This window comes from Balaenoptera physalus, assembly GCF_965194825.1.
Source record: "Balaenoptera physalus genome assembly, chromosome: 4".
In the NCBI taxonomy this organism is placed as follows: Eukaryota; Metazoa; Chordata; class Mammalia; order Artiodactyla; family Balaenopteridae; genus Balaenoptera; species Balaenoptera physalus.
Window position 1 is genome coordinate 133,730,440 of NC_138891.1, and position 13,096 is coordinate 133,743,535.

Sequence of the window (13,096 nt, forward strand, 5' to 3'; positions counted from 1 at the left end):
ATATACCATAAAACTTACCCCTTTAAAGTGTACAGTTCAGTAGTTTTTGCTATATTCAGAGCTATACAACCATCAACGCTATTTAATTTCAGAATATTTCATTACACCCCAAAGAAATTCCATACCCATTAGCAGTCACTCCCCATTCCTCCCCCATACCAACACCAATAATCTACTTTCTATCTCTATGGATTTGCCCATTTTGGATTATTTCATATATTTAAAAAACCCCTAACTTTATAAAATATGCTCTTATATTTACTCAGAAATGGTTAAGGTCTTTATAAAGATTTGAACGTATCTCTGAATCCCAAATGTGGCTGTCCTTCTAAAGTGATATATCATCCAGCAACTCTTAATTACAGTAAACTAGATAATATATGACCATTAAAGTTTAAAAGAGTATTTTGTTTCCTAAAAGCTTAAAAGCAATATTACCATAAATTTCCTTATTATCGGTTTCCTTTAAGCAGGGTATTATAATTCTACACCAGCTAAAACTAAGCTCTGACAAAAGGAGGAATAAAGTGGCATACTCATGGTAAAGTGCATAAAGATATTTAGGGGATATTACAGAAAAAGATTTACAGACTATAGGGTTAGTCAACTATTGCTCTCCAGAGTAATAACACACCTAGAGAGGGGCAGTGGGAAAAGTCCACCCAGGGGAAGGCAAAAAGTGGGTGAATTGTCTATATCTAAATAAAATAATAAAACTGTCTGAGAATTGTTTTATTTATCACCAAATACTAGCAATTCTAAATAATATCAGGGATAAAATATTCCTTCCCCTAAAACATTTTGTTGACTGAGATTCTTGTTTTAAACTATTGCTGTGGTAACTGATAAGTTTTTAATACATAAGCATCAAATCTGTACATTTTTATTATGTATCCTTTAATAAGCAATCTATTCTACGTGGAATTTCATTAGGAAACCTTCCAGTTATATGATCAGTGCATAGAACATGCAGATTCGCTACACCTGTTCATTTGGAGAATGACTACAAAGAGGTTCAGGACAGCCTGCACTCTCCTCAGGGTCAGTTTACATCTCCAATTCTGCAGTTCCTATGTATATGTATTCGTTATGTTTAAATGGTACGTTTAAAGTATGATAGCTGTTTGCAATTCTTCTTTCCTGATATATCTTTTTTTCTGGTGTAAATACTTAAAAACAGCCAGAATTAGTCTTGAACAAAGAAACACAAAGCTTGATGATCCATGAACAAAAATTACGGAGAATGCCATTACACATAATTTCAAAGATGTTCACCAATCTTAATAGAGACTTACATTGAAACTCTGGGTGAAAATATTTTAGTGAAATTTTTTTGACTGAGAGGACATTTGTAAGTCACTAGAATCGATGCCAAAAAAAGACATGGACAGTATTGTGATTTCTAGAATTTACTGTGAAGTGAGCTTTTTCTAAATTTCTGCTAAAGGAAACCTTATGTTTAAGACGTCCCAACTACTGTATATGTGCTGCTTCACATACAACCTTTAGTAATTAGAATTAATGAGAAGTGTTTTTTCAGTCACTTACAGGTGAAGATAAAATTGCTAAATCTGACTATAACTGTCTACTGAACTCAAATATTGTGAAAATCAACTGACAATCATTGACAAATATGCAGAAGTTAAGGCTTAAAAAGAAACTGGAATATTATTATTCATTACTGTGACAGAGCAGGATGTAGATAAAATTTTCTACTTTTATCAAAAAAGTATTAATGAAATTTAAAAATATTAATCAATCACTTCTCTCTGTTGTAATATTTATTTGTAACTGGCATGAAGTTCAAATTTCTTTCCTGGCCAATTTCATGATTATTTCTGAGAATTGTTTTGTTGTAGAAGAGGAATGTGTTAAAAGAAAAAAAAAAGAAGAAAGAAAAAGAAAGTTCTGCTCTGGATGTCAAATATGCTAGGTACACTACCGCTCTACGATCTCTTCCAAGTGACCCACATGGATTTACACCAAAAATCACAAATTATCCGAACACCAATTATAACTTTCAAGGGGTACTCGGATGACCCTCCACTTTTCACTGAGCCCTGCTATCTCCCAACCGCCCCCCAATCCAAAGCTTGGCTTCTAATTCTTTTTTTTTTTAAAACATCTTTATTGAAGTATAATTGCTTTACAATGGTGTGTTAGTTTCTGCTTTATAACAAAGTGAATCAGCTATACATATACATATATCCCCATATCTCCTCCCTCTTGCGTCTCCCTCCCACCCTCCCTATCCCACCCCTCTAGGTGGTCACAAAGCACTGAGCTGATCTCCCTGTGCTATGCGGCTGCTTCCCACTAGCTATCTATTTTACATTGGTAGTGTGTATATGTCCTTGCCACTCTCTCACTTCGTCCCAGCTTACCCTTCCCCCTCCCCGTGTCCTCAAGCCCATTCTTTACGTCTGTATCTTTATTCCTGTCCTGCCCCTAGGTTCTTCATAACCTTTTTTTTTTTTAGACTCCATATATATGCGTTAGCATACGGTATTTATTTTTCTCTTTCTGACTTACTTCACTCTATATGACAGACTCTAGGTCCATCCACCTCACTACAAATAACTCAGTTTCATTTCTTTTTATGGCTGAGTAATATTCCATTGTATATATGTGCCACATCTTCTTTATCCATTCATCTGTCGATGGACACTTAGGTTGCTTCCATGTCCTGGATATTGTAAACAGAGCTGCAATGAACATTGTGGTACATGACTCTTTTTGAATTATGGTTTTCTCAGGGTATATGCCCAGTAGTGGGGTTGCTGGGTCGTATAGTTCTATTTTTAGTTTTTTAAGGAAACTCCATACTGTTCTCCATAGTGGCTTGGCTTCTAATTCTTTTTTTTTTTTTTTTTTTAAAGATTTATTTATTGATTGATTGATTGATTGTTATGTTGGGTCTTCGTTTCTGTGCTAGGGCTTTCTCTAGTTGCGGCAAGTGGGGGCCACTCTTCATCGCGGTGCGCGGGCCTCTCACTATCGTGGCCTCTCTTGATGCGGAGCACAGGCTCCAGACGCGCAGGCTCAGTAGTTGTGGCTCACGGGCCTAGTTGCTCCGCGGCATGTGGGATCCTCCCAGACCAGGGCTCGAACCCGTGTCCCCTGCATTGGCAGGCAGATTCTCAACCACTGCGCCACCAGGGAAGCCCTTGGCTTCTAATTCTTAACTCCAGAGTTTCACTGGATTTCTTGTTGAATTCACTACTAACCTGTACAATGCTTCGTCAGTATTATCAAAGTTTCTATGTATTTATCCATGAATTCACAAGCACCAATAAAGAGCTCTAACTATAATACAATAAAAAGTAATCGACAAACCATGCAAATATTGAAAAGGATCAAGGTGATTGCAGAATAATAAATTACAATACTGTTTGAGCAATCTTCTAGTTCTCAAAAAAAATCATGACAGTACATTTTAATTACACTTACTATTAACACAGAAATGTAGACATGTCTCTTCAAGATTAAGCTCTCAACAGATCTTGGTAAGGCCTAATACAAATTTAACTATTACCAACTCTACCAAAATTTCAACTGTTAATAGCTAAGCTGCTTATCCTATATACTACCTGATAACATAGCGTAGCTTGTTTTAGGCTTATTAAATTTGCATGCTGTTGCTCTGAAGTATGCTAAAAAAAAAAAAAAAAGATTCCGCATATTATCTCAACAAATGTTATCAATAACACTAAAAGTTCATCATTTATGTAACAACTTTTTTCCTATCATGTTATCAAGGTGTATCTGAAATGAGTTTTAAATGCAGACAGACAGCTACAGAAAAGTTACCTGTCATACAACTCAATATCAAAAAAACCAAAACCAAACCCAAACCAAAAATGGGCAGAAGACTTAAACAGACATTTTTCCAAAGACACACAGATGGCTAACAGGCACACGAAAAGATGCTCAACATTGCTAATTACTAGAGAAATGCAAATCAAAATGACAATGAGGTATCACCTCACATGAGTCGGAATGGCCATCATCAAAGTCTACAAATAATAAATGCTGGAGAGGGTATGGGGAAAAGGGAATCCTCCTACACTGTTGGTGGGAATGTAAATTGGTGCAGCCACTATGGAAAACAGTTCGGAAGTTCCCTAAAAAACTAAATTAGAACTACCACATAATTCAGCAATTCTATTCCGGGGTGTATATCCAGAAAAAACAAAAATTCTAATTCGAAAAGATACATGCACCCCAGCGTTCGACACCAGCACTATCCACAACAGCCAAGACGCGGAAGCAACTTAAGTGCCCATCAACAGGTGCATGGATAAAGAAAATGTGGTATATATACACAACTGAATATTACTCAGCCATAAAAACTGACATATTACCATCTGCAGCAACGTGGTTGAACCTAGAGAGTGTTTAGTGAAATAAGTCAGAGAAAGACAAGTACCATATGATATCACTTATATATGGAATCTAAAAAATAATAAAATGGGGGGCTTCCCTGGTGGCACAGTGGTTGAGAATCTGCCTGCTAATGCAGGGGACACGGGTTCAAGCCCTGGTCTGGGAAGATCCCACATGCCGCGGAGCAACTAGGCCCGTGAGCCACAACTGCTGAGCCTGCGCGTCTGGAGCCTGTGCTCCGCAACAAGAGAGGCCCGCGCACCGCAATGAAGAGTGGCCCCCGCTTGCCACACAACTAGAGAAAGCCCTCGCACAGAAACGAAGACCCAACACAGCCAAAAATAAATAAATTAATTAAAAAAAAATACAATGAATCTATGTACAAAACAGAAACAGACTCCCAGACACAGAAAACAAGCTTATGGTTACCAAAGGGGGGGGGCATATGGGATTAACAGATACAAATTACTATATATAAAATAGATAAGCAACAAGGATTTACTGTATAGCACAGAGATACCCAATATCTTGTAATAATATAATAACATATAATGGAATATAATCTGCAAAAAAACCGGAATTATGCTGCACACCTGAAACTAACACAATATTGTTAATCGACTATGCCTCAAAAAAAAAGTTTCCTGTAATGATTAAGCGAATTATATTCACTTGGGCTCCATGTCAGAGGAGAGCAACCTACGATTTGTACCTGGGAAACAAAAAAACACTCCCACAAAAACATACACAAACAGGGACTTCCCTGGTGGCACAGTGGTTAAGATTCCACCTGCTAATGCAGGGGACATGGGTTCGAGCCCTGGTGCAGGAAGATCCCACATGCCACAGAGCACCTAAGCCCGTGCGCCACAACTGCTGAAGCCCGCGCGCCACAACTGCTGAAGCCTGCGCGCCTAGAGCCCGTGTTCCACAACAAGAGAAGCCCGTGCACAGCAACAAACACCCAACGCAGCCAAAAACAAAACAAAACAAAAAACACAAAACAAACAAAACATACACATACAAAAACCAACTACCATTTTGTCAACTTTTTATTAGGTACTTTTATCTCCTGAATTCTGTTTCACAAGATTTACAAGCCAACTTTTCCATTACTCCAATTTTTCTCTGAATCAGTTCCTTATCGTATGTCCACACATTTTTCTGAAACAAAATACTAAACAAAATGAGAGACTAGGGAGAGGAATATTTTCAACAAGAACATCAGTGATAAATCCTGCTACAGAAAGCTCTGAAGAGCCAGCTTTATTCCACTCACCATAAAGCCAGACCTCTACTGTTGTCAGAGATAAGCAATTCTCTGAGTCAAGAAAGAGCAGAGGAACAAAACTATAACTTTTAATATCCCAACTCCTGTGATTAACAGCATGACATTGTCAATCAAATGAGTCAAGAGAAACCTCCAATTTTACTTCTGTTGCCCTGGTCCTCTACATCTCTTCCACACAGTAAGAACCGTGTTTCAAATCTTTGTCCACTTCTTTAGATAGACCTCTCAAAGAAGAAAGGAATGATCAAAAAGCAACCAGACTGACATTACAGGTTAAAAAAAAATGCTTAACATACAATACTCATCATATGACCTAAATTCTAGAAGACAATCATGCCTAGTAATCAATAGGTAAAATATACAATAGTTCATACAGAACAATTTCCAGTGGGAATAGGAAGAGTGGCAAGCTCCCCAATGAGATGTGGAACTCAATTCTTCCTTTAGAGTAACATGATTCAAGACTGACAGCCCAAGTGAATAAGAGCAGCAATGTCAATTCATGTATTAAAATTACTCATAAAGTTTAATTTGTCTGATTTTAAAGATAAACACAAATATAAAAACACTCATATTTTCTTCCTGCACTTCAAAGTAGCATTATATGCATACCACCTCGATACGGTAGTTCTCACAAAGTAATTCCAGGATCCTGGGGGTTGGGGGCGGCGGTGTGGGGAAGAGGGTGTCTGAGTTCCTTTCAGTGGTCTGTGAGGTAAAAACTGTTTTCATATCAATACTAAGACATTTCTTGCCCTTTTCATTCATTTTCTCACAAGTATACAGCAGTTTTCCAGAGGCTACCTGATGGAAGAGACTGGATGAAAAAGTAGATACAAGAATTCAAGTTTTATTAAATGTAAGTTTAAATGAGATTTGCAAAAATATAAAACCATGTCACTCTTCTCACTAATTTTTTTGTTTTGGAAATGTTATTTTTCATTAGAAATGTTATTTATGTTAACATGTAATAGGTACATTATTTTTAATAAATGTGTTTCTTGGCTTAAATTTCTGATATGGTAAATATCAAGATATAACCCACCGATACAAAAGCTCTCTGTGGTCCTCAACTTTTAAGAGTTTAAAGGAGCCAAACTCCAAAGTTTGAGAACAGCTGTCCTAGAGAAACTCTTCCACAAAGAGACATGTTTCAGAAAGTTCACTGCAGTGTTTGTCAGTAACAAATGAGAAACAAATGTTCATCAACTGGGGAACCAGATAAATAAAATACGGTCTATTCAAATAACAGCACACTACACAGCAGTTAGAAAGAACTAAATCTTAATATACAGTATTAATAATGTTTAAGCAAAAAAACACTGCAGAATATGTTCAATATACTACTCATGTATATCAAAATACAGAATATTATATTGTTTAAGGACCACAGAGATTGATATTATACTAAATTCATTTATTGATTGCTTCTGACGCGGGGGGGGGATAGAGGGGATGGGAGGAAAGAAGGACTTTATAATACTTTATTTTAAAATTAAAAACACATAAAATAATAACAACTCTCGATGCTTGTTATATTCTCTGCACTTTTTTTGTACTTTAAACATCTTAAAATCACAGATGCTGCCAAAAAAGAAAAAAAGTGAGGGAGAGGGAAGAGCTATTTTTTTGGATTTAGAGAAGACTGATTAAAGGCTAAAAATGCAATCTACGGATTTAAAAAATCCTATCTATAACCTTTATCCATTCAACAAACTTATGAACTACCAAACCCTTCGTATTAAGGAGTGTATATAAACATAGTAGAACACAATTAAGTATCACTGATTTTTTTTACTCATCTTTCCATCTTTTACAACACGTAACACGGTGTCTTGCCATAAAAGTCCTGTCAAAATGTCTTTAATAACCTTGTCTTTTTTATCTTCCTTCCTCTCTTATCACAGATATACTGACCTCTTTTACCTGTGCCTCAGATCTGTCCCCTTCCTCTCATCCACAATTTTGCTCTAAGTTAACTAATCCCTCTAGCTGCTTTAAACTACGCTTTTTTTTGCACATCCCCTCCCTCAACATGCTTTAACTTCTATGCCCATCTAATAGAGACCAGGGCTTGAACACCACTTACTTAGGTTAAGACTTTATATATACACTATATAAACACACCAAAGGGCTAGCACCAGTGCCTACTACACTGTTAATTATTCTTCCTTCCCTTCATCCTTGAAGCAACTTTTCCCTGGGAATACCTCACAACCAAAATTCTAAAACAACAACAACAAAAACAAACAAAAAACCCCAACTACTTTACATTTGCTACCTCTTATTTCCTTATCTCTCCCATCACCATTCAACTTTAAACTACAGATTCCGTTACCCTCAAAAAATTTTGTGGCCTTTTTCTTACTTAAGTCTTAACCTGTGACCACTCCCCTGGTATTATATAAAATATTATCTTCAGGCAGCAATTAAGAGGGGACCATCTGTATTCAAATCTCAGCTCTACCATTAACTAGTAGTATGCCCTTGAGAATTATTCAACTTCTTTGAAAATCAGTTTCCTCACCTATAAATGGATGTCTACGCAAGGTTGTAGGAGTATTAACTTAGATATGTATATATAAAGTGACGGACATGCTATATAGATCCTTATTAAATATTAATTCCTTTGTCTCTCCCTCTCAATTTTCTCTAGGGCACATCTGAGAGTGACTCCCTGATGTCTCCTTCTAACTCTTGCTTCCAAGTTTGAGTCTTACATGAGCAACTGCCTGCCCAAAATTTCTACATGACTGTTCCACTCAAACTGTTCAAAATCGAGCATATTTTCCCCTCCACTACATATACTTTTGATGACTGCCTGTTGCGTTAACAGCATCCCCCTATCCCAGCACTCAGAATGTGTGGGCAAAAGGTGCTTCTAAACCGACCAGATGTCAAGTCCATGGATTCTTCTGGTCCACATCCTTCCCCTCCTCTCTACTCCCTCTACAGACATGCCAAGTTCAGATTCTACTTGCTTCTCCTACCTCAGTCTCCAACCCACCAAATTTCTCCAAACCTCTGCCTTCTACAATATATACTACAAATCAAGCAGTATTTTGATTATCACTCCACTACTTAAAACCTTCAATTTATCCACGGCCTGGAAAAAAAAAAAATGGAATTCAAACACATTAGAGATGTGAAACTTGTCAGACCCAAAATTATTGATACCTTAATGATTCTTACTTTCCAGTAGTCTCAGGAGTCACACTACTGTTCCTTATTTCTCACCACTGTAGCCTCTGAATTACTTTTCCTACACCTTCGGAAATCCTGAGACTGACACTTTGTTCTCCGCCCAAGTCTAAACCCCCACGGCCATCCCACAGTACTCTACAAGGGCCCCAAAGGAAGCCATTCTATCCCATATTAAAGCTACTTGCCTAAGTTTTGTGTCCTCTATTAGTTTAGGCTCCTATGGGACAGAGATCCTCAGTAGTAGTGCCATCGTATTAAGGACACAGCTTTACAGCTAAGCAGGTTCTCAAAAGTTTGTAAAATGAAGATTTGGGAGATTTGAAGTTACAGATTTGAACGAATCAATAACATTTTATGAATGGGGGGAATTAACTGAGAAGCACTACAATCAGGCAGGCACAAGGAGATGGATTTTAAAGTCAGACTATTTTCCCCAGAAAAAAGTGTTTTGGGAAGAAAGTCTGGCAGAAGAGAGTTGGAATTGGTAACATACACCTAACATAATGCAATTTGCAGTGATAAAGACTAGGAATGGAAATAGAAATTATTTAAAGAGGAAAATGATCAATGATAAGAAAATTCTCACTTTGTACATTTTAAAAGGTTAAAACACCATTTTCCTTTTTCAAGGAGTCAGTATCATTCCTAATTTTGGTTTTTCAAAGTAAAAACTACTGATGACATTTTTCCAAAATTAACATAAGACACTGCTTAATAATGTGCTTAATGTGAACTTCCATAATGTCTCAATCAGAATTAAATGTCTCAATCAGAATTAAATTCTTCTGATCTTAAGAATACACTAAAACCCCTCCTCTTTGTTCGTTAAAACCATTCAGAAAGTTTTTATCTTGAAAAAGAAATGTACTTATCTTCTAAAAAATAAATTCTCATTCATTCAACAAGTATTTGCCAACCATGTGCTATGCTGGGGGGGAGGAAGCAAAGAACAGAAACTCCCTGCCCTCATGAAGCCAACATTCCAGTGCATTTTGCCTTAAGGAAACAAAGTCAACTTCCAACCCTGAAATCTTTGGGGCACTATCACAAATTCTCTAGCCATCAAAAATCAGAAAATACTATTTCGTCATTTTGAAAATAATCAATACTGAACTTTACAAGACACTGCCCAACTTCTGCAGTTAAGACATGTTATGTATCCATCAGTTGAAGACAAATCATTTCTAGGATAATTGATAAAGCAATAAACGATGCTAACTGCAGTGTTAGTGGAGGCTATGATATTATAGCACTGCAAAGTGAAAGTTACTGCACCCTAATTCTGTCACAAGTGAAACTACAAAAATCTCACTGTGAGATGCAGCAAGTTTTTAACGCTATCCCAAGACTTCTAGCACTACACTACTACATCTGACTTCTTCAGTGCTGGATTTATCTTCAGTATTTGGAAAAGGAAGATAATCCAACTCAACACATGACAATTGTTTCCATTCTGTAACTACATTTTAAATCATCAATGGTCAAGACCTCTCCCCTCAAATCGATCCTGAAAAATAGAAATGTGTGGGCTCTACGCTTCAAAAACAGCACCTGGAATGTTTGGACATACAACCAGAGAGCTTTAGGGCGGCAGGCAGCTTTGTTCCCGGTTTTGGGAGGTTTTCACATGTAAATGTTCCCAAAGAAGGGAGCCGAGGATTAACTACCGCGAGAAGGGTGCGAGGGTGGGGGACTGGAGGCCAAAGCCGGCATTCTAGCGGTCTAAGGCGGAGCGAATACTCTTCTCTCCCATTCAACTTTTTAGGTGTCACGTTGGGGCCACAGAGCCCATAAGAGAGTTGGGTTCACGACTCGGTAGGATAAGGAGCCCCGTTTATTAAGCCCATTTCCCAAGTGTAGGAATCCCGGGGGAGGGGGATGAACACCCTCTCCAACTCCTCCCCGACCCGGGATCAGAGTCCAGCCGCTGTCGCGCCGCGGCCCAAGCAACAGGAGAGCCGAGGCCGCCGCTCCGTCAGCCCTGCGACCAGCAGATGCTCCGGCTCCCCCCGCCCCCTACGCCCGCCCGCGCTTCTTTCTTAGCTCCTTGCGGGCTCCCGGTACCGCGAAACCAATAACGAGGCTGGGAGCAGAGAGCGAGAGCGCCCGGACCTGAAAGGGAACGAAGTTAGAGGCACCGGCGCCGACGCGGGCTGGAGGAGGCCGGAAGGGGGCGAGAGGGGCAGCCCGAGGTCGCCGCCCGGGAGTGGGAGGTGGGGGAGGGGTGTGGGGTCGGCTCCCGCGGCCGCCGCGACCTCCCCGGGCCACAGGCCGCTCCGCGCAGGCCCCGCCGCCCCGGAACCGGGGCAGGAAGCGTCCCCACCCCGACCTAAGCTTTAAACCTCCGGCGGCAGGAGAAACGACGCCCCGACTCCCCGGCAGGCCCGGCACCCTCCTGTTCCAAGCACCCCTCACCTCTTGGTTGAAGGCGTTGACGGCGTCCATGTTCGCGCTGCGGCGGCGGCTGCTCCGGGCCCGCCGGTCACATAGACCTCGCGCCGCGGCGGAGCGGGGCCGGGGAACCGGCCGGGCCTGAGCGGCCGGAGGAGACGATGAGCTGCGGAGCTGCAGGCCGGGCAGGAAGAGGCTGCGGCCGAGGCGGCGGGGCGGGCGGCCGAGGCAGAGGCAGAGGCGGCGGGGTGGCGGGCCCCGTCTCAGTCCCGTTCGGAGAATGAGGAAAAAGAGGCGGCGGCGGCCCTGGGCTCCAACATGTCCGTTTGGTGGTGGCGGCTGCGCTCTGCGTCTCGCTGACACGGCCCCCCGCGCCCTCACGCACTGGCCCACACTGGCCCGACCGGCAAGCGGGCGGGCCTCTCTCTCCCCCTCGCCAGCGGGATGGCGGCAGCTGCCCGAGTCCACGCCGCGCAGGGCACCCTGGGACGGCTCGGGCCTCCCAGCTCTTCCTGTGCCCGGCTCCAGCCCAGCCCCGCCCCGCCCCGCCCCGCCCCGCCCACGCTGGCCCCGCCCCGCCCCGCGCGTGCGCGCGCGCCGCCCGCCCAGCCGCTAGCGCGTGACGCTGGGCCACCGAGCGCTTTCCCGCCCGCTGCGGCCGCGGGCCGAGAAGTCTGCCTAGCCCAGAGATTGGGACCCTGAGAGGGGCGCCGGAGAGCGCGGGATCCCAGGGCCAGGAGTCTGGCACGGAGAGGGCCAGTGCACACGCGCGCCCCTGCCCGACACGGCGCTCCCCGGTGCGTTTTTGTGTGCCATTCTGCCCAGGCAGGCCCTGCACCCGTCAGGGCTGGCGGGCTCGGAGCCACTTGCCCTCCGCTGCCTGGAACAAAGGGCTCAGGATTTGACCTCAGCCCCCTGGGCGTGTATTTGCAGGCTCCCGTGCAGGCTCTGCCGATGCAGTCCTGTGTCTGCCCTAATCGTGAGGGTTAAATCTGCCTGAGCTGAAGCCCCGAGAAGGACATGCAGGCACTGGATATCCACGCAGGCCTAAAGGAGCCCCTGTGCAGCCTTGTGCCGCGAGAGGAGTGGATTCGCTAAACACTAATATCGATTCCCCAAACCACGTTGTTTCCTTTTAGGTGGAAAGACTGTTCTGATTAACTTCCCTTGCAACCTACTGCCTGCGGGGCACTGTGCTGGGTTCTGGGAATATGGAAATTAAAAGATAATTTTCTTTCCCGCAGGCAGCTCGATTTAGTGGGAGAGGACAGGCAAATGAGCGGGTAATAACTAAAGCATGGTAAGTGTTAGGGCAGAGACTCTGTGGAACAAAGGACAAAGATATTCATCTGACTGGAAGTCCAGGAAAGCTTTTTAGAGGAAGTGGCACCCGATCTATGTCTGGAAGAAGCAGCAAGAGAGGTTGGAGAAGGCACTGTGGCCTGACTGAGCTTGACGAGTACTGTGGCATTACCCAAGGAGGCCTAGCTGGAGCTCAGGGAGTAAGGAGGAGGACTGAGACCAGGTCCTGAAGAGCCTCTGTGTCCTTCCAAGGAGTTTGGATTTTGTCCCCAAGGCAGTGGCAAGCCATTGAAAGCTTTTAAGAGGAGAGTGGTGTCATGCAATATGCTCTTTCACGACTAATGTGTAGAGTAGCAAGAGTGGGGTCAGGGAAAGAATAGCCCTAGCCCTCAGCCCAGGAGATGCTGAGAGCTTAAGGCAATGGAGTAGAGGAGAGACAAGGTCAGATACTTAAGAAGGGGAATGGATGGGTTGGGACAGAACAACTATGAGGTTAAGGAAGAGGGAAGTATCAAGGAGGAT

The 13,096-nt window shown here is 42.3% G+C and overlaps 1 protein-coding gene across 3 annotated transcripts in view; it reads right to left on the bottom strand.

Annotated features, from left to right (window-relative positions):
• SCAF4 (SR-related CTD associated factor 4) overlaps window positions 1-11,777 on the bottom strand; it is a 56,081-nt gene extending 44,304 nt beyond the window's left edge. For 2 of the 3 annotated variants that reach the window (XM_082459756.1, XM_082459757.1), the window contains exon 1: window positions 11,297-11,777. In XM_082459756.1, coding sequence (XP_082315882.1) covers window positions 11,297-11,326 — 30 coding nt within the window. In that variant the 5' untranslated portion in view covers window positions 11,327-11,777. The remainder of the gene's footprint in view (window positions 1-11,296) is intronic. The other variant, XM_082459755.1, reaches the window with a different exon arrangement.
• Window positions 11,778-13,096: the final 1,319 nt, after the last annotated feature.